The sequence below is a fragment of the Podarcis cretensis genome (assembly GCF_951804945.1).
Source record: "Podarcis cretensis genome assembly, chromosome: 16".
Lineage (NCBI taxonomy): Eukaryota > Metazoa > Chordata > Lepidosauria > Squamata > Lacertidae > Podarcis > Podarcis cretensis.
The window spans coordinates 42136449-42158653 of record NC_137186.1 but is presented as its reverse complement, the minus strand read 5'-3'; the positions used below and the strand labels follow the sequence as shown (position 1 = coordinate 42158653).

The 22205-nt window shown below is 44.7% G+C and overlaps 1 protein-coding gene across 1 annotated transcript in view; it reads right to left on the bottom strand.

Annotated features, from left to right (window-relative positions):
• AACS (acetoacetyl-CoA synthetase) overlaps nucleotides 1–22205 on the bottom strand; it is a 415323-nt gene that overhangs the window by 40460 nt on the left and 352658 nt on the right. The window contains exons 2-4 of the mRNA XM_079957769.1: nucleotides 14628–14804; nucleotides 9285–9388; nucleotides 2983–3103 (exon numbers count right to left, since the gene is read on the bottom strand). Of these exons, the coding sequence (XP_079813895.1) occupies nucleotides 2983–3103; nucleotides 9285–9388; nucleotides 14628–14745 (343 nt within the window). The 5' untranslated portion in view covers nucleotides 14746–14804. The remainder of the gene's footprint in view (nucleotides 1–2982; nucleotides 3104–9284; nucleotides 9389–14627; nucleotides 14805–22205) is intronic.

Sequence of the window (22205 nt, the reverse complement as noted above, 5' to 3'; positions counted from 1 at the left end):
AGGTTGAAAACCTCTGCAGTACAGTATAGTATCAAAGTATTTTTTTTTTATTTGCAGAATCAAAAAGATACATTGGCCAGGTCTTCTCTGGTTTTGGCAGCCATTATGCCAGCCAGAGCGCAGTAAGGAAGGAGTTGGGAGAGCGGTGACCTTGCATGGGCCCTTGGACCCCAGCTGCCTTCAGCTCAGAGGGCAGGAATGGTGGGAGAAGCACCAGGCTGGGAAAGGCTGCGAGGGGCTGAGGTGAAAGCGCCTCAGCTCCCATGGTGAGGGCTGCAGCAGTTTCACCCGGCACCTCACCGGCTGGGGCCAATGCAGCTTTTTTCCAACAGTGCGGTTTATTGCCATGATGTTGAAAACCCAACACTGCCCAGCCCTACTCTGGGCAGCTTCCAACACATATAAAAACATAACAAAAGAGCAAACACTAAAACTTCCCTATACAAGGCTTCCTTCAGGTGTCTTCTAAAAGTTGCATAGTTATTTATCTCCTTGACAATGTGGGTGGAGATGCTCCTTCTGCTACAAAGGGCCAAGGCCATTTAGGGCTTTAAAGGTCAGCAGCAACACTCTGAATAGTGCTTGGAAACCTTCTGAGATAGCCCATTCCACTGCCAAACAGATGAAATACAGCTCCCACCCTCCCTGACCACTGGCCACGCTGACCAGGGCGGGCAGAAACCCCTGGAGGGTCAGAGCTTCCACACGCTCGGCCCCAAAGCTCAGCACAAGCAGCTATTCTAACCACAAGGAGGGGAGCACCAGAAGCGCTACAAAAACCTTGCTTGTGCAGCATTTCAAAGGAAGTGGTGGAAGCTGCTGCAGAGGTCTCCAGCTTTCCCAAAAAAGGGTCTCAAAACACTTGGCAAGGACCGTCACTGGTCCTTCTGGGTGCCAGACTGCTTAAGCCTGCTCTGACATTCAACCTGGAGCTATAAAAACCCCACGCCAGCTTAGCCCTTAAATCTCCTTAAGCAGAATAAAGAACCAGGAGGTGGAGGAGGAGGGAAACGATGGAGCCTCGCGATACACCCCTGCATCTTGCACACTTCGAGGAGGCATCAAAGAGAGCCTGTGGGGAAATCCTGTTACCTGCTCATGATGCAAATCCAGCTCCTTTAGCAAAGCTCTCAGCTTCCCCTGCCTCTACACACCACACTTAAAGCACATGGCTACCTGTCACAACCCCACCCAGTAATCCTGGGAACTGTAGCTTGTTACAGGTGGTGTGAGGGGTCAACCACAGTTCCCAGGATCCTTTGGGGGGAAGCCGCATGCTTTAAGTGTGTGATGCAGAGGTGACCCAAGTCCCACAAGGCTGCGTGACTCCACCTACCACCCCAGGATGCACAGTCTCCTGCTCCCACTGGGCTCCTGAGCCAGCAGGGAGACTTGCCAGGGTGACAACCAAAGTAGCATCCAGGACCAGCCCAAGTTCAGAGTCCAAAACTAAAGGTCAGGCAAGAGGCAGAACAGTCCACAGTCAGGGTCCAAGCTAGCGACCAAAACAGAGGATTGGGCCTTTCTCCAGATGGGGCGGGTTTCCACCTTCCCTCTGGCTTGGGACCCATTTGGCCTTGATGTCAGAAGCCAAACACATCCTGGATGGGGTGGTCCCTCATGGGCCTCATCAGAGGATGCCAGATCCTCACCCCCAGGCGGCACTTCTCCTAGCCTGCTTGGTCTTTCTCTCAGGAGAACCCCCCTAGCTGAGACATGACATATGGCCTGACTGCCACCAATTGCCCCTGAGAAGTAGGATCGTTGAGTTGGAAGGCTCCTCAAAGGCCATCTAGACCAAGCCCCCGTGCAGATAGGCCACCGTCCCACAGCAACCTTGGTAAGTGGTCATCTGCTGGGCTGCAACCCTTAAATGATTCGGAACTGGTGTGCCTAGGCAGGTTTCATGGGATTATTTGCAAGTCTGCATTAAGATGAAGACTCATCCAGAAAACCTGTCACCATCCGTGATGGGTTAATGGCAGCCTTCGCCAACCTGATGTGCCCTCCATTGGGCAGCTGGAACTGGTGGGAGCCACAGTTCAGCAGCACCTGAAGGGCACCAGGCCGAGAAACACAGAGTTACAGGAAGGAAAAAGGAAGCAGTGCCCCCAAGAAACTGTGGGAACTAGGAGTTCTGCAAACAGGCTGGTTACTTAAGACAACCAGTCTCCAGCAGGTGGGAGAAAAAGCCCCGAGGGGAGAGCAGGTTAGGCAAAGGGCTGCCTGACAAACTAGTTTGGGACAATTGCAATCTCTCTACAAAGCCTGCAGGGCAGGAAAGAGTCTCTATGGCAGTAGGCAGAAGCGTTTGGCAACAAGGGGAAGCCCAGAGCAAGTCTGCCCAACAGACACACTGCCAGGCTAATCAATATACTCTGCCCCCCCCCCAAATTGGCCTGATTATTTTACCACTCCATGAAATGGGCTGCAAGTCAAGCAGATAAAAAGAGAGAGAAAAGGGAGTACAAATTCAACTAAGAAGAGTCTTCCAGAGGCAAAAATTACAGTGGTACCTCGGGTTAAGAACTTAATTCGTTCTGGAGGTCCATTCGTAACCTGAAACTGTTCTTAACTGAAGCACCACTTTAGCTAATGGGGCCTCCTGCTGCGCTGCGCCACCACCGCACAATTTCTGTTCTCATCCTGAAGCAAAGTTCTTAACCCGAGGTACTATTTCTGGGTTAGCAGAGTCTGTAACCTGAAGCATCTGTAACCTGAAGCGCCTGTAACCCGAGGTACCACTGTATAGAAAGAAGTGTTTTGCAATGAAGAGAAATATTGGTAGAAGCACAAGGTTGACGGCTGCAAGTGATACTTCTCTGGCTGACTGTTGCTAATGTTTAGTTTACTGTTCTTTAATAGTATGAATGTGCGTGTTATTATAAATAAAGCACAATAAAACGACAGGGGCAGAAAATAGAGAGAGAGAGAGAAGAATCACAGGTGTCACAAGAGCAAAGATTCACAATGACTACTTACGTGCAGCATAGAGCGCAATTTTATCGTTTTCTTTGTGCTTTAAGAGGTTTTCTGCATAGTTCAACCTGCTGCCTTTAAACCACTCTGGAACATCTGCAATGCCCTTGGAAGGGTCAATCACCTGGTGGAAAAAAGGCCGGACATCCTTAGGAAAGAAGAGCTTCATGGTCCTATCTGCTCCTGGGGTGGAGAAGAGTTCCCACACTCCAAAATCCAGGCTGGCTTGTTTCCCCATGACCAGAATCCCACGTGAGAGACCACCGTGCCCAAGGCCCACGCTGCTTCAGGCATCTTCACTGCTACACAGCCGCTCTCAGTCTGTGGCCTCCCTGACAGTGGGGCTCCTGGAAGCCCCAGCCAGCAAAGCCAACAGGACAAAGCTTTAGTTGCCTAGTTAGCAAGTTTTCTTACCTGCCCTTCACACGAGGTCCCAGGCCAGCTTAAACAAAAACTACCATTTTAAGACAGATTATTAAAAGAATACTGCTTCTATTTTAAAACACACAAAGCCTTTCCAAAACTGAACAGAGCGATATAAATTCCGCAAGGGATGATGGGAGCTTCACTCTGACAGCATCTGGAGGTTGGCAGGTTGGGAGAAGGGCTGGTCTAGGGTTGCCTCATCCCCTTAAAAAGTCTTGTTCCAAAGTTGCCCCTTTTTTATCTCGCATTCAGTCATTTGGCCCCAACCATGGAAATGGTTGCTTGCCCTGCAGTGGGGGGATAGCAAGCAACCATTACAAAAGCCCCACTTTTGCCCTGATTCCGCCTTCAGGGCTGTGAACTGGACACTAACATACTCACTATACAGTTAAAAGCAGTATCGTGCCGTGTTAAACTGTCATGGCTTCCCGCCACCGACCAGGCAAAAATCCTGTACAGTGGTGCCCCGCAAGACGAACACCTCGCAAGACGGAAAACTCGCTAGACGAAAGAGTTTTCCGTTTTGGAGGTGCTTCGCAAAACGAATTTCCTATGGGCTTGCTTCGCAAGACGAAAATGTCTTGCGAGTTCCTGCGGGTTTTTTCCCCTTTCCCCCCCTTTTTCTAAGCCGCTAAGCCGCTTATCAGCTGATCCGCTAAGCCGCTAAAAGCTGCTAAACCGCTAATAGCGCTAATCCACTAAGCCGTCAATGGGCTTGCTTCGCAAGACGAAAAAACCGCTAGACAAAGAGAATCGCGGAACGGATTCTTTTCGTCTTGCGAGGCACCACTGTAGTTTGTTCAGGGTGCTGAGTGCTGTTAGAGGACCCCCACCCTATTCCCCTGACAGAGTTCCATGAGAAGAGGGCAAGGCTGTAGTTAAGGGGGGGGGGCTAGCCATGTTCTCAGCCCTGGGTGAAGCCTCTAGAGGGGCACCAGTGAGGCTCCCAGCTTGCGGGGGGGGGGGGGGTCCTCTGACCATGCCCCTCCTTGTGGCTGCTGAGCAGCAGAGGGACGCTCATTTGCAAGGGGAAGCAGGAAAACCTTCCTCTTTCCCCCTGTCTGTTTCTGGAACTGTGTGTGAAAGAGGAATCCTAGAGAAGGTTGCTCTCCAAGCAAAGTTGAAAAGGGAAAGTTTTGTTGCTTTCTTTCTTCTTCTTTTGCTTCCCTCAACATCTCAGAGATCAATTAAAAATGGTGAAGAGATCAGAACAACACCTCCTGCCCCTTTTGGGAACAGAAGCACTTTGCTTTTTTTATAAATATTTATTTTGGTTTTATATAATAAAACAGATATTACAATCGAACACAACAACAACAAAAAACAATAAAAAACAGCATAAAAAACACAGTACAAAAACATATAACAGAAAAAATAAAATAGAACAAAAATTAAAGAAAAATTAGTTTTTTGATTCTTATCTTTATACCCCTCTTTCCTGACTTCCTCACATCTCCCTTTCCTGCATTCCCCTTTACTCAATCAAATTTAGCAGCTCCTTACCCTTTTTTTCAAATCTTAGTCAATATTATACCTTCCAACCTGTTATGTCTTCTATTTTCCCTTTCTTTTTAAATACATTCTTACATATTCTTTATAACTTAATCCCTTATATCCTTTGTTTAGTTTCGACATAATTTTACTCTGGTCTTACCCTTTTTTTCTTGAAACATTTTTACATATTTCTTTTTACTATGTCACTGATGCCATATTTTCTTTATATCCAACATCATTTTAACATTCAAACATTTTACAATGTTTTTGGAGATATTCTTTGAACTTCTTCCAATCCTCTTCCACCGACTCTTCTCCCAGGTCTCGGATTCTGCCAGTCATTTCTGCCAGTTCCATATAGTCTATCACTTGCATCTGCCATTCTTCCAGAGTGGGCAAATCTTGTGTCTTCCAATACTTTGCGATGAGTATTCTTGCTGCGGTTGTTACATACATAAAGAGTGTTCTATCTTTCTTTTGCACCAATTGGCCGACAATGCCCAGAAGGAAGGCCTCTGGTTTCTTAGGAAAGGTATATTTAAATACCTTTTTTAGTTCATTATAGATCATTTCCCAGAAAGCCTTAACCTTTGGGCATGTCCACCAAAGGTGAAAGAATGTTCCCTCAGTTTCTTTACATTTCCAGCACCTGTTATCAGGCAGGTGATAAATTTTTGCAAGCTTGACTGGGGTCATGTACCACCTATAGATCATTTTCATAATATTTTCTCTTAAGGCATTACATGCCGTAAACTTCATATCGGTGGTCCACAACTTTTCCCAGTCAGCAAACATAATATTATGACCAATGTCCTGTGCCCATTTAATCATAGCCGATTTAACTGTTTCATCCTGAGTATTCCATTTTAACAGCAAGTTGTACATTCTCGAAAGTATCTTAGTTTTAGGTTCTAACAATTCTGTTTCTAATTTCGATTTTTCCATCTGGAAGCCTATTTTTTTATCCAAATTAAAAGCCTCTCTAATTTGATAATAATGTAACCAATCTCGCACTTTATCTTTTAATTTCTCAAAACTCTGCAATTTCAATGTGTCTCGATCTTGTTCTAGTATCTCCCAATATTTCGGCCAATTGGCCTCCATATTGAGTTTTTTCAAAGCCTTAGCCTCCACAGAAGCACTTTGGAGTATTGCTTGCTTGTGTCTTCTCTCTCTCTCTCTCTCGTGTGTGTGTGTGTGTGTGTGTGTGTTTGGATCTAGAGGACAACATACATGTTTACACCATGTGAATACATAAAGAGGGCACTGCTGCATACAATCAGCTACAAAAACTGAGTCCTCTTTATACTGAAAATAAAATACCTGTAATGAAAGAAATATGATGCTGAAATATGAAGCACTTTGTATTTATCCCTTCTTGTAATTTGGAAGGAAAATGTAGCCAATCCACGTCAAATTCTTTAATTGCAATGGCTCAGCAGCCAGCATTTTTTAAAGAAAACTTGTTAAGTATTTATTCATTTTATTCCTTAGACTCACAGGCATGGCCAAACTTGGCCCTCCAGATGTTTTGGGACTACAATTCCCATCATCCCTGATCACTGGTCCTGTTAAGATAAGGATGATGGGAGCTGTAGTCCCAAAACATCTGGAGGGCCAAGTTTGGCCATGCCTGCCTTAGAGTCTTAAACTGCATGCCTTTACTACTCAGAAGTAAGTCCCACTGAATTCAATGGAGTTTACTCCCAGGTAACTGTGTAAAGATTCTGCAATCTTATACTGCAATCTTAAGCATTTTTACTTAGAAGTAAGTCCCACTGAGTTCAATAGGACTCTCTAGCATGTGCCTGATAATTATCACAGTTTCTATTATTATTATTATTATTATTATTATTATTATTATTATTATTATTACATACAGTCATAATACTTCTTAGAATTCATCAAAAGATCTATTATTCTCTGAGAAGATCTACTTAAGGTTGAATGATATATACACAGACAATTTTACTATCTCTTCTCCAGCCTATTTCAAACTATTTTTTATGCCCTTTATGAACAAACGTGTTGAGTTGTGTGTGTGTGTGTGTGTACACACACAAACACACGTGGGAGTGTAAGACAAACTGGGTCTTTGCCCAGGTGACAGAAAGCCTAGTTTCGGCCCTGGAAGACTGTTAAACCATCACTCTGGGAACTGTAGCTCTGGGAAGGGAATAGGGCCTCCTAACATCACTCAATACCCTTAAACTACAGCTCCCAGGATTCTCTCAGGTTATACATCTGTGCTTTAAATGTATAGTGCAGAGGGGGCCCCAGCCTCCAACTGAAAGGCCTTCACTTCAGTTTTCTTTCTCCTGCATAAGCCCAGAAAAGAGAAAAGGGTTCCCCACCTCTCCCCAATATTCTTGTTTCTCACTTTGACGTGGTGGACCGGATTGACAACTGGCATCTCTCCACATGCAATGCACCACCTAATCTTGCTGCCAGCGCAAGCCAGGACTGGGCTGGTGCTTGAGACAGAAGGATGAACGTGACTCCATTCTTAGTCAGGCAAAAATCTCTCACATCACTTGCTACAGGGCATCGCTTTAACTCGAATTGCTCATTGGCCCACCTGCAAAACCAGTTCCACAGACAGGACTTTCTCACCTACATGTCCTCCCTCATTTTGGGAACTCAAACCCTCTCCCCAAAAGGACTCACCCCATATGTCCTGTTTCTTTCTTTTGTTAAACATTTCTTTTGGTTTTTAAATACAAATACAATAACCGTTAAACACTTAACCAGAAGTACATCTAAGGGTGCTTGTTTTAACCAATGTCTTTACACATACACATTCAACATTCAAACATATTACTTAATGTAACCGCTCCACTGAGAAAAATATCCCATTTCTTAAATGTGGTTTGAAGATCCACTTGCATCAAATTGCTTGTAGCAGATCTGATGCTGTTTTAAAATTAAAGGTCACACTGATTTTTTAGTATTAGTGGTTACTTTACTGCTGCTTTTAAATTGTGTTCTTGAACTGTTTAATTAGATTCTATAGATTGTTTGGCTTGGCTCAAAGATATTAAATTTTCAAAACTGTATCATGAACGTAATATAAAATATGAAAAAAGAAAGCAAATTGTACAAAACAGAAAACCAAGGTTCACATCCATACCTCATAAAACAAAGAACGTTATCAAGAGACTACACAATGAATTAGATGCCATAGCAAAAAAACAACCTGATACAGAGAGAATACAAAAAAAATATATATATAAATACCAAATAAAGCCATATTTCATCAGTACTTGCCATCCCTGTGCTTGGCCTGTCATGTAAGTAACATATGGTTGCCAAATGGAGGCAAAATCCAGAAGTTTAGCTGTACCCAAGATACATGCAATTTATGAGTCAATTTCTCAGAAATGAGAATAAACTTTACATTATTGAACAAAATGTTTACAGAAAAGCCTGATTACTTCTTCTAGACCTGTGATATGGTCAAACAAGCTAATAGAAAAAAATTAAGAGGTTTATATTTTAAATCCATATTCGATCCATCAAAAACTGATAAAAGACATAGTTTTTTAACTACTGTTTTTAAGCCTATGGTATATTATTGAAATGTGTATTTTGATGCAAAGCACCTGGAGGGTGGTTGCTCTGAAAGGCAGCCATGAAATGTTTTATATACGTAAAACACTGCACGAAAAACTTGTTCTCTGCCACTGATCCATGAATGCCCCACTGTCCTGTCACTGCTGGTCTCTTTAACCTCAGGGGCAGGTGGGGGAAACCTTCGGCCCCACAGGTGCTGCTGAACTACAACTCCCACCAGCAGTTTTCCCCTTGTGCTTTGCTTTGCAGGCACAGCTCCAAGCCTTTGCCCCACCTGGTCTTTAGCACTAAATCAGAACACTCCGTGGAAAAGCCTATTGCCCTTTGCTCCAATTCAGCGCTAAACTGCAGGTTTCCCCAGTGGAAAGCGGTGGGGCAAATGGGGGTATGAAAGAATTCTTAGTCACTTAGCAAAATACTTGTTCCACTGGTGAAATGTTTTGCACTTGTGGAACACTGTTGTACAAGCAGGTTGTGGTTAACTTTGTCACACAATGTGTTTCTACTGTTGTGCAACTGTTGCACTGGATTTCTCTGTCGTGCAGCATTCAGACTCACACTTGCACTAGCAGAGAATGCTGGATGCAGTGCAAAATCTTTGAAATTAAAAACTGTGCTTTAATCATTACTCCTGTGTGTGTGTGTGTGTGTGTGTGTGCGCGCACGTGTATGTCTGTTTGGTGTATTTTAGCTGTGCTTTAGCTACAATTTTATTATGTGCACTGCTTCTAAGAGCCTTTAGACTGAGAGGCTTGAAAATCTTTCCAAATAATAATAAATAAAGCAAGAGGATCAGATCCCTAATGGCTTACCTCATCATAAAGGCGGGAGAAGACAATTCCACTAAACTTCCAAAATTCTGCCCAGAAATCTGCATAGTGATTCACCGACCAATGGTACAATTCATTGTAGTTGGCTGTAGGGTAAATAGAGACATCTTTATTTCAATGATAATCTATAACACAATGTGCAAGTGATCTGCAGCCTAAGATTTGGCTGCCTAAGGTTAATTGTTTCAGATTTTGCCATTTTGTTGTTATTGGGCTGTTTCCAATTTTATTCTGTTTCATTTCGATAGGACACAAAAATAATGTGTGTGTGCCCTATCTTCTTATAAACCGCTTTGGCTATCCTACAGAAAAGTAGGATATAAATATGAATCTTACTTCTTATTAGGACGTATGAGGAGTTAGGGGAGGAGTAGTACTATCTGGTGGGGGGCATACCATGTTCCTTCTGGGGTAGTCTGTCCACCCTGGTTTAGTTCATTTAGTTCAGTATTGTCTCTACACTGAACAAACCTCTGGTCCCCACCCTGCACTCAGCTCTCACCTGTGGCTCCTAGAAGCTTGCAACAGTGGCCACACCCTGGGAAATGGCTTTGACTGGCCAGCTAATCCAGGTGTGAGTAGCTGATGGGTCTCAAACCCTCAGTGACTTAGGGACTTCCCCTGCATAAGAAGACAGGCTCTGGAGGATTGAGTGGACAAGACCAAGAGTGGGTTGAATGGTCAAGAAGGCGGTTTCTGCACGTGCTGTAGAGGGAAATACAGGGCAGATGGGGCTCATCAACCACCTAGAAGAAAGAAAGCTCTGATCCCAAACCTCTGCTGCCTTACGGGGTATCTTTGGGTGAAGAAAAGGCTCAGGAACAAACCCTACACAAATCCCAAGTGCTCATACTGCTTTAAATGTATGCGGTTAGTGAGAAGGTCCTTTCCCTGCCCAACTCAGGGCCAATCGATATAACACATTATGATAGCCCCCAATAACTGGACAATTAGTCAAGGAGAGAACTCCTAGCCCAAGCCACAGACTGAGATGCTAATTGTCTTTGGGCAAGGAGTCACATAGGAAGTTACCTTATGCTACGTAAGAACACTGGTTCATCTAGGTCCATGGTGTCTCTACAGTAACTCTCCAGAGTTTCAGATAGGAGCTTTTAGCCAGCCCTAGCTGGAGATGCCAGGCCACCACAAGACTTCACCATTTCACGATTCCAATCTTGGCTGAACTGGGAAAGCCACCTGCTTCTTTCTCTCTTCTTTTAATAAGTCATTAGCTCCCATATTTGCTTGCTGATAAATGGTTAATATTGCCTCCTCCCGTCAAGATACCTGAGGATCTTATGGAAATCAAGCAGGACCGGGTGTCCTTAGCCATTATAAAAGGTGGAGGTCAAACAAACAACCCTTTTGCTGTTTTCCTAGAGAGCAAAAAGCTAGAGAAGGTGGACTGCAGGCAGGTGGGGGCAGGACAATTAATCTTTGGCTCTGATGGTCTGGGAGATATGCCCCAGGTCCGCCAAAGAGCCAACCTCCACATTTGCGGGCCTTCAACCTGCTAAATACGAAGCACAAACAGAAGGTGCTAATTTACTCAGTGAAATGAAGAGGAAAGATGCTACAGAGATGAAAAAGCAACAGGGTTTCGAGAAGTGGAGCTCAAAATGAGCTCATCACCCAGAGGCCACCAGGCTGTCCTCACACTGCCTGAAAATGACATGACAGTTTTAACTTAGTTGTAAGGCCACGGTTTAATGGAGAAGCAGAGAGAAACAACAGCCCTCCACTTTGGATGGCAGGTTTTGGGTGCCACAGACATTGCATTGGCTCTTGAAGACACACCAATTTAGACAAGCATTCTCCTGACCCAAACTTCTTGTTTTAATTGCTGCTTTTACTGTTGAACTGTTTTAATGGTAGTGTGCTATTGCATCTTTAATTGTGGGTGTTTATTTTAATGTTCTGGTGGAACTGCTTTATTGAGTATTCTAATTATGTGTGCTTATCTTTCTCGTAATTGGTTTTAAAACCAGTAAACCTCTAAAAAGCCACTTTGGCAAGTAAGCAGTATATGATATACAGTGGTACCTCGGGATGCAAACATGATCCATTCCGGAGCCCCGTTCGCATCCAGAAGCAAACGTAACTAGAGACAGCACATCCGTGCACGCGTGCGTCGCTTTTACCACTTCTACGTATGCTTATGGCGTCATTTTGAGCATCTGTGCATGCGCGAGCGGCGAAACCTGGAAGTAACGCGCTCCGTTACTTCCGGGTTGCCATGGAGTGCAACTTGAACGCGCTCAACACGAAGCATATTCAACCCGAGGTATGACAGTAACACAAATGCCATAATGTGGCATATGGACAGATCTGGACCAGGGCAGAATCCATTGCAAAGCCCATTGGAAGAAGAGCAAGTTCTTGTCCGATTCCGCTCACTTTAAAAGGGCTTGCACAGAAGAGCTTCCCACTAGATTGTGAAGGGAAGGGCTGTAGCCCAGGGAGAGAGCATCTGCTTTGCATGCAGAAGGCTTCAGATTCAATCCCCAGCATCTTGAGGTAGGGCTAGCAATATCCTCTGCTTGAAACCCTGGAAAGCCCTGCTGGTCAGTGTAGGGCCACTGTGAGTTGGCAGCCGTCCGTCTGGAGAGACAATGAAGTGCACCTCCAGGGATGAAGTCAAACTGCTGCAGTAGCAGCACCCAGGTGACCTATCCGGGGCAGAAGCCTGGGCAGTGTGCATGGAGGTCCTGGGCTGACCGGAGGACAAGCCCCCCCCCCCCCGGGCCTGGCTGATGCGGTCCAAAGGAAAGCAGAGCAATACATTGGACACCAGCTTGGCTGCAGGAGCTGCTGGAAGGAGGAACACAAGATGCCATCCAACCACCTTAGGGACTCCTCTCCAGATTTGTGTAGCGTTTACTCACTAGTCTATACTACTCCCGAAGATATCCCGCAAGACAGTAGAGGTTTGGGATCAGAGCTTTCCTTCTCCTAGGTGAGCTAAGCTTCCCAGGTTGACAAGCCCCATCTGCCCCGCATTTCCCTCTACAGCACGTGCAGAAACCGCCTTCTTGACCATAAAACCCACTTGTTAAATATTTATTTTATGTATATCCCACCTTTCCTTCAAAGGTCTCAAGGTGGTGTACACACCTCTCCTCCTTTCCATTTTATCCTCACAACCTACCTGTGAGGTAGGTTAGGCCATGGGGCAGAACTGGCCCAAATCACCCAGTGAGTGGGGATTTGAATCCAAGTCTGCCAGATCCCAGTCCAACACTATGGGTGGGTGGGGGTGCTGCCCTGCCATGACAAGATCAGCCACCTTCCCCCACGAAAGCTAACGGAGCAAAGGTGCACCCACTGAAGCTTAAGAGACTTAGACCTTCCCTCCACCATGATGACAAAATCATTGTTGAATCTTTGGCAACTGTACTCTGTCCTTCAATACTGCGCCCCCCACTTTAATATCATGTTTATATTTGTTCGTTGCTTTTCTCACAGAGCGACCCAAAGCTGCAGCCAAGGCTGAGGAAGATGATAGTTTAGCCAGCAGCTCCCGTTAGGACAGCTAAACCACAGCTTAGGTCTCTATACGGGGGATGTTGTTGGCTTGTTTTGTTCTGGTTTTTATTATGTACTTTGTGGTCTTATTCTGTATTTTATATGCCATGAACAACCCTGAGATTTTCAAGTGAAATACAAATTTAATAAATAAAATTAAAATTAAATATCACTGTTATCAGATACTTAAAATATTGGCCCATGTATTACGAGTCCCTTCAGTACAGGCAAGGCCATTGGTGACTAGAGTTAAGTTGCCCATCACCAGAAAAACAGAACAGAACTGTTTGCCCAAGAAAACTCTCTTTTCAGTTACCTGGTAACACGGTTGTCACATCTACATTTATCACTGTAGAATCATAGAATCATAGAGTTGGAAGAGACCACAAGGGCCATCGAGTCCAACCCCCTGCCAAGCAGGAAACACCATCAGAGCACTCCTGACATATGGTTGTCAAGCCTCTGCTTAAAGACCTCCAAAGAAGGAGACTCCACCACACTCCTTGGCAGCAAATTCCACTGTCGAACAGCTCTTACTGTCAGGAAGTTCTTCCTAATGTTTAGGTGGAATCTTCTTTCTTGTAGTTGGGATCCATTGCTCCGTGTCCGCTTCTCTGGAGCAGCAGAAAACAACCTTTCTCCCTCCTCTATGTGACATCCTTTTATATATTTGAACATGGCTATCATATCACCCCTTAGCCTCCTCTTCTCCAGGCTAAACATGCCCAGCTCCCTTAGCCGTTCCTCATAAGGCATCGTTTCCAGGCCTTTGACCATTTTGGTTGCCCTCCTCTGGACACGTTCCAGTTTCTCAGTGTCCTTCTTGAACTGTGGTGCCCAGAACTGTGGTGCCCTATGAATCTTACTTTTTTTAAAAAAAATAAACAAATATCTGGGGGAAATTGTTCCAAAGAAAATTGGAGAGGGGGACTGAATACCTGAATAAATAAATATTTTCAGCTGCCCAGCTTCCCTGTACTACACCCTTTATTGGAGCCACCAAATGCAGACAGGTACAGGGTTCACATTTGTGACTGAACAAGACAGGAGAACCGCTGCAACTCAAGGGCTTGGGATGGCTTTTCAACAATGACAGGTTCTCAGAATCTGTTGCCAGGCCTCAATCAGGCCTACATGAGTGCAAGGGGATGGCTGCTCCGCAGAAATGGGAAAATACTCTGTACATGCTCAGAGCATTATAAGCCCTATTTTTAGTACTTCACAACGGTTTCTTTAAAAGGGGCATGGGTCTGAGCTAGGAACAGAGATGCTAAGTTAGCACATTAAAGTGAAATTGTCAAGGCCAAATGCAGAAACGTCTCTGAAGGGAAGAGCACCCATAACCAAGTGGTCCCCCAGGCCAGCCTTGAGATGCGCCCCAGATGCTTTTGGGCTGCGCCCCCCCTCAGCCCCAGCCAGCCTGATGGGAGTTCTAGTCCAAGACATCGGGCGGGCACCAGGTTGGCGGGCACTGCTCTGCCCAGCAGCTCACGGAAACCCCAAGCGAGGCGTCGAGGCAGCAGTCCGCCCCCCCCCCGAAGCCCAGCCACCCAGAGATAGACTTCCTGGCAACGCGGAGGCTCCATTTCGCCCAGGGGCCAAGTGGCCGGGGCGAGACCCGGCGCCCGACGAAGGGGCGACGCTTCATCTGCGGGACGCGTCCTTCTGTCCCTCCGGCGGCAGCCCCAAGAGCCAAGCCTCGCAGCCTCCCCGGCGGCTCTGCATCGCCCCTGATGCCCAAGCCCCGAGCTTGCGCCCAAGCGCCAAGGCACCATCCCTGCAGCCCCAGCAGAGACTCACCCAGGGGAATCCCGTAGGCAGCAGCTACCGCCGCCCGGAACTGGTCCATATTGGTGTTGCGCTTGGAGTCCGGCTCCCACATCACCTGCGATTCCATGATCTCCGGCGCCCCAGACATGGCGAGGTCGCGCTTAGCTCAGGCAAGGGCTGCTGCTGCGGCTGCTGCGGCTGCTGCTGCTGCTGCAACGCACCGGCTTGAAAGCCTGCTGCTTCCTCGCTGGGCGAGTGACTGGGGGGCTCCGCCTCCTGCAAGCAGCTTTTCAGGGACAGCTCACCTCCCATTTCCCCGGTAAGCTTCCGCCAGGGCTGATGATGGAGGAGGAGGAGAAGGAAAGAGTGCAGGCACGGAACTAGGTCTATTTTTCAATGCAAAAAAGGGCGGGGTATGGAAAGCGGTGCATTCGCAGCAGCAGTAGCTGCCAAAGGGATTAGCGTAAATCTATCTATATGTATGTACCTTTATAAAACCGGATCTATGACTGTAAGTATATAAATTGTGCAATGCAATGTGTATTTACACGCATATGCCTGTGCATCTCATGTACCTCTCTGAATGTGTGATGTATGCATATACACACACATCTACAGAAAAAGAGGTGCAAAAGATTTTAGCTTACATCTACCTCAACTTCTCTGTTGTTGATCAGAGACAGCTACAGCCAAAGTGACAGTAAATACAAGCAAACCCCACCCCCCACCCCAGTTGGGGAAGTTGGAATTAAAAGCAAGGGAGCTTTATTTAGGGCAGGCATAGGCAAACTCGGCCCTCCAGATGTTTTGGGACCACAATTCCCATCATCCCTGACCACTGGTCCTGTTAGCTAGGGATCGTGGGAGTTGTAGTCCCAAAAACGTCTGGAGGGCTGAGTTTGCCTATGCCTGATTTAGGGCATTTCTTCTGCACTCAATGCTTACATTGGCTTTGGACCAGTTTAACTGATCACGGTTCTGCCCCCAAAAGAATTATAGGGATTGTAGTTTTGAAGGGATGTTTAAAGGGCTCAGATGGAGGCAGCCACCTTGCTGAAGTGAAACACCTGGATGGGAGACCACCCTTGAAAGATGGAGCAGAAACAGAATTTCTAAAAATCCTATGGAAATATGCTATGTGGGATCAGTGGCAGCCTGGGTGGTGAGGCAGAGCCAGACTCCTGCTGCTTACCTGGGCGGGGTGTGGTGGGCCAGGCAGGAGGGTGTATTCAATGCTAGTAGACTAAGCTTACCTGATTTTTTTCAATGAATCCGGGGACACTTTGAATAAATACTACATGTTCAGGACGTTGATGCTGCAGCGATGGCACTTTTACCCCTCTGGAAATGACTCCTAAGTGCAGCTTTAGAGATCTCTGAGTGTCCCCTTTCCCTTGTAAATGCATCTCCCAGTTTCCTCCTCAGATCCAAGAGTGACTTCAGGAGTGACTCAGCTGTCCTGCAGGTGCGCCCTCAGGCTCCAGGCTGGGGTGCAGCCAGTGCAAAGGTGAAGCAATATTAAGAAATAGTGTGTCTCTGCAGCTGCCAAATCTCCTGAAACCCAAATCCTTGACCACAGGGAGGTGAGATTATGAGCACAAGGATAAGCACACTGAGAGAGGCAGCAGAGCCTGGTGGCCCCAGTAATTTAATAGATATTGAGCCTCTTCCTTTTCCTGATCTATTGTACTTTCACTTGGCCCTACAGGACAAAGTGAAGTGTGCTGAGAAATGGGGCGATTCAAACTTGAAAATGGGGAGAGAATCATAGACTCATGTAATTGTGGAGCTGGAAGGGACCCCAATGGTCATCTAGTCCAACCCCCTGCAACGCAGGAATCTCTACTACAGTGGTACCTCAGGTTAAGTACTTAATACGTTCCAGAGGTCCATAAACCTGAAACTGTTCTTAACCTGAAGCACCACTTTAGCCTATGGGGCCTCCTGCGGCCGCCGCGCCGCCGGAGCACGATTTCTGTTCTCATCCTGAAGCAAAGTTCTTAACCTGAAGCACTATTTCGGGGTTAGCGGAGTCTGTAACCTGAAGTGTATGTAACCTGAAGCATATGTAACCCGGGGTACCACTGTAAAGCATTCACGACAGATGGCCATCAGCCATGGATGCAAAACTCATGAATGGGGTCTGTGACAAAATAGCTTATGCCAACTTTTGGCTCCTTTCTATAAGATTTAACTCCTTCCCCTGAAGAACCTGAGGAAGATGCTAAAGCCCTGAGATTTTATGTTAAAACCAAGACCTGGAGACCCAGCCTCTGAGCATTCACAGAGTATCATTCCTACACCACAAATATGTACCTTTTCATACACATCTAAGTGGTTTGAGTGGGGAGGGTAATGAATGTAAAGGCAGGGAATGAGGTTTCCAGGATGATTTGACAACTCTCTCCCATGCTCCTCCTATTTTTCTGTAGAATACCGGTAATAGTCAGACTGCTCTTCCTCTCTAGGCAGCAATGCTCTATGGTAGTGGCACCTAGACTATAGATGAAATTTTAGTCAATAATTACAAGAGATATGGAGTGAAACTGCAGGTAAGAACTCTGGAAGCTTTTCATGTGACCTAGCTGGATTTTAATGTGTAGTTTCTCCTACCATGATTGGCAGCCATCCTTCATGTCACCCCCCGCATGTGATGCCTTAGTACACAGATGTGCAGCATGGCAGAAAACACATGCATAAGAGCAAAGCGGTTGTCTCAAATACCCCCCTTGCTCCAATTCTGACATTTGGCCAAGAGGATATATTTCTTGTTGGCCCAATAAAGTTCTGACTAGGTAACAACCTCATCTAAGAATGTGGCCAATATATTTACCTGCTGTTTGACAGATCAGGCTTTTTCTTGCACATGTCATGATCAAAGTGATCATCTGGTTAATTTTGTTATTAAATTTGCTTTATCTTGTTATTTTATGGCTTGTGTGTTTGAATCACTGCTGACTGTGATCCTTTTAGCACAGTTCTCTTAACAAACAGCTCAGTCATTTGGTGGGAGGGCAGATTAATCCCCTGTTTCAGCACACCACAGTCAGATTAAGCAGCCATTGGCTGACGCTTGACTGGTTCCACATCAGCCCAGCGCCAGGAGCATGCAACATCTAGGGAGCAAGGCAGAAGCTGACACAAGACCTGGCCAATTGCCTGAGATGTTGAAGAAACTCACCCCGGGAAGACCAATGAGCTGGAAAGCTGAAAGGAGGTGTGACCAATCAGAGAGGCAAGCTTGATGATCGGGCAGAGGATGGTAAGCGCATGTATTTTCATTCCCACATAGGCGGATGTGAAAAGGCAAGGCTGAGCACTCAGGGAGGTGTTTGCAATCACTTTGGCAGCAGTCACTGATTGCTGCAAAACACACACAACCCACTGAAGACAGAGGGAAGCAATAGACTTTTATTTCAACACAAGTCACACAGGTGGATGGATGTGAAAGGAGTACAGTGGTACCTCGGGTTAAGAACTTATTTCATTCTGGAGGTCCGTTCTAAACCTGAAATGGTTCTTAACCTGAGGTACCACTTTAGCTAATGGGGCCTCCCGCTGCCGCTGCGCCTCTGCCACATGATTTTTGTTCTCATCCTGAAGCAAAGTTCTTAACCCGAGGTACTATTTCTGGGTTAGCGGAGTCTGTAACCTGAAGCGTCTGTAACCTGAAGCGTCTGTAACCCGAGGTACCACTGTATTTGGGGCCAACAGGGTATTAGCAAACACTGTTCAGTGGCTACTGATTGCAAGTACAGCCAGCTGAAGTCAAATAAAGAGAAACTTTATCATAAAGCAGGATGACCAAGGTTGTGCCTGGCAAAGGAACAGAGACAGTATGACATAATGGTTGAAGCTTTAGACTAAGGTCAGAGAAACACAAGTTCTAATTCTCATTCTGCCACAAGCAAATATTGTATGGTGGCCTTGGAACTGTCAGTATATTTCATTCTAGCCTAACTCACGGGGGCGGGGGGAGGGGTTGGTTGGTGAGAATAAGATGGGAGGTCAGGGTAGAGAACCATGCACACTGCCCTCAGTTTCTTGGGGGGAAAGTCCTAAATAATAAGAACCTTGGTAGTTTACTGCCCAAGCCTATACATGTCTACTCAGAACTAAGTTCCATTAAATGTGGCTTACTCTCAGGGCAGTGTATATACGATTGCAGTCTTAGGCTTTATTCATTCCATTCATTAGTGCCTTCAGGTTCAAGCTCTCACATCACAACTTACAGAGAGAAATAAAAACACTAGAATATCAGACAGAAAATGATATGTTGAATGGATACAGGCAAATAGAAAAAACGGAATGATATCACCTAGGCTCCCTTAAGGTAAAGCAATAGCCAAACATTTTTAAGGTTCTTTTAGAATCCCAATCCAAAGCGAGCGGACTTCTACAGGCAATTATTTTATTAAATATGAAACGGAACAGAATTTTGTTTTGTTTTTAGATCCTATCTTTCCTCCAGTGAACTCAATACAGTACACATGGTTCACCCCCAACCTCATCTGGTGACTGGATCAGGGTCACCCAATGAGCTTCATATGGGATTTGAACTTGCGTCTCTTTGGCACTAATCAAAACATGTTAAGCCTTCCAAGGAACCCTTTCCACATATGTTTGACTGCAGAGGAACAACTCTGCATCTGTCTGTTTCTTTTTACAAATTGCTGCCCATAAAATACTGTATATTGAAGCCATTACTTTCTGTACACCCAAGCAGGGTTTTACTACATATAGCCTGGTGCAGACTTTGTAGAATTGCAGAAAGGTTGGCTGCAGCACATCTCAAAGTGGACATCTCCTGAATGGTAAAAACATAGCTGCTGCTACTACTACTGTTGACAATTTCCTACCTTTCAATTGCTGGAGTACTATTAAAATGCAGGAAATTGTCAGTAATCTAGTTTATATTTTTTATCATCATGAGAGGGCATATTTTGATATATAATATTTTAGTATATAATATTTTAAAATATACAATGCCACCTGCATCTGCTTTGGAATAGTTTTAAAGATGCTTTTATTATTTTATTGCTTGGTCTTGGACCTTTTTTGAATTGACAGACAATATGGACTGGATTGACATTTGGAGAACGAAGAACCCCTTGGGAAAAGAAGGAACATTCTTCTCTGAAGCCCAGCTGACTTGGACAAGAATCGACCAAATATGGATAACTAGAGGTCTGGCACCTAAGTTCGGAAAGGTGGAAATCTGCCCAAAAACCTGCTCCGACCATAACGCACTGAAAATGGACATGATACTATTACCAACCGGCTCCTTTAGATGGAAGATGAATGACAATTTGTTCAGAGATCAGGAGACTATTAAGAAGGCCCAGAAAGCATTGAAGGATTACTTTCAGATAAATATGAACACTATGGTGGAAAAAAGAATTATTTGGGACGCAAGTAAAGCTGTGATGAGGGGGTTCTTGATACAACAGAATGCTGTAAGGAAGAGGATACAAAACGACAGAAAAGATAAGATTTTGGAGAAAATAAAAGAACTAGAGAAGAAGTTAAGATTAAACCCGAAGTCACAGCCGATCTTGAGAGAAATCAAACTCCATCAAGCACAATATTCTAAACTGATAAACCAGGAAATAGAGTGGAATATTAAATTAATGAAACAAAAAACTTTTGAATCGGCAAATAAATGTGGGAAACTGCTAGCTTGGCAGTTGAAGAAGAGACAAAAATTAAATACAGTTACAAATTTGGAAGTTGAAGGAAGAAACATTCAGAACCCCAAGGAGATTAGAAAGTGTTTCCAGAAATATTTCAAAAAATTATATACTCAAGGGCCGCAGGATGAGGTTGAGATTAAACAATTTTTGGAGAAAAATGGACTTAAAAAATTGTCACAAGAAAATAGATCACTCCTGAACAGTAAAATAACACGCCAAGAGATTGAAAATGCCATTCAGAACATGAAATTGGGCAAATCTCCAGGACCAGATGGGCTGACCTCCAAGTACTACAAGACATTAAAAGACTATTTGATACAACCACTGATGGAGGTCAGCAATGAAATTATGGAGGGGAAGAAGGCGCCGGAATCGTGGAAAGAAGCCTTTATCACATTGATACCAAAATCAGAAGCTGAAAAGACACAACTTAAGAACTATCGTCCCATCTCCCTTTTAAATGTGGATTACAAAATATTTGCAGATGTTTTGGCAAGTAGATTCAAAAAAGTATTAAATGAAGTAATTCATAAAGACCAGGCAGGCTTTCTCCCAGGTAGACACTTGTTTGCTAACACAAGGAATATCATTGACATTTTGGAACTTTTGCAAACAGATATAAATACAAAAGCAGTGTTAATTTTTATAGATGCGGAGAAGGCCTTTGACAATATTTCTTGGAAATTTATGAAGGGAAATTTAAAAGAAATGGGAGTGGGACGGGGTTTTGAGAATGGGATTGATGCAATATATTCAGAACGAAAAGCTAAATTGATAGTTAACAATGTGGTTACAGAAGAGTTTAAAATTGACAAGGCTGCCCCATTTCCCCTTTGCTATTTATTTCGGTTCTGGAGGTGCTCTTGAATATGATCAGAGGGGACCGGTTGGTGGAAGGAATACAGGTCGGAGCGAAACAATATAAACTTAAAGCTTTTGCAGATGACCTAGTTTTGACCCTGCAGGAGCCAGAATCTAGTACGAAAAGAGTGTTACAATTGATTCAAGACTTTGGTCGGGTGGCGGGATTTAAATTAAACAAACAGAAAACGAAGGTGTTGGGAAAAAATCTGACAGATATAGAGTCGGAACGGTTTCAGAGAGAAACAGAATTAACTGTGGTTAAAAAAGTAAAGTACCTAGGGGTAAATATAACAGCAAAGAATCTGAGTCTATTTAAGGATAATTATGAAAAATGTTGGTCTGAAATTAAGAGAGACTTGGATAGTTGGACAAAATTGAAGCTTTCCTTGTTAGGCCGAATTGCTGCTGTTAAGATGAATGTATTGCCAAGGATGTTGTTTTTGTTTCAAACATTGCAGATTGTGGACAAGACGGAGTGCTTCCGGAAGTGGCAGAGAGATATATCTAAATTTGTTTGGCAGGGCAAAAAGCCCAGAATTAAGTTTAAGATACTAACTGACGCGAAAGAAAGAGGGGGCTTTGCCCTGCCAGACTTAAAGCTGTACTATGAAGCCGCAGCTTTCTGCTGGCTAAAAGATTGGCTACTTCTCGAAGACACTGACGTATTGGACCTGGAAGGTTTTAACAACGCTTTTGGTTGGCATGCATATTTATGGTACGATAAGGTTAAGATCAATAAGGTCTTTAAGAACCATATTGTCAGGAAAGCAGTATTTAATGTCTGGACAAAATACAGACATTAAAGACTTATTGGAAAACAAAACTCCGAGGTGGCTTTCACCTCTGGAAGCTAAGGCCCGAAAAAGACCCAATATGGAGGCCAAATGGCCAAAATATTGGGAAATATTAGAAAAAGATGGAGACAATTGGAAATTGCAGAGTTTGGAGAAAATGAAGGATAAAGTGCGAGACTGGTTACATTACGCTCAGATTAAAGAAGTCTTTAAAAATGATAAAAAGGTAGGGTTCCAGGTGGAGAAATCGAAGTTGG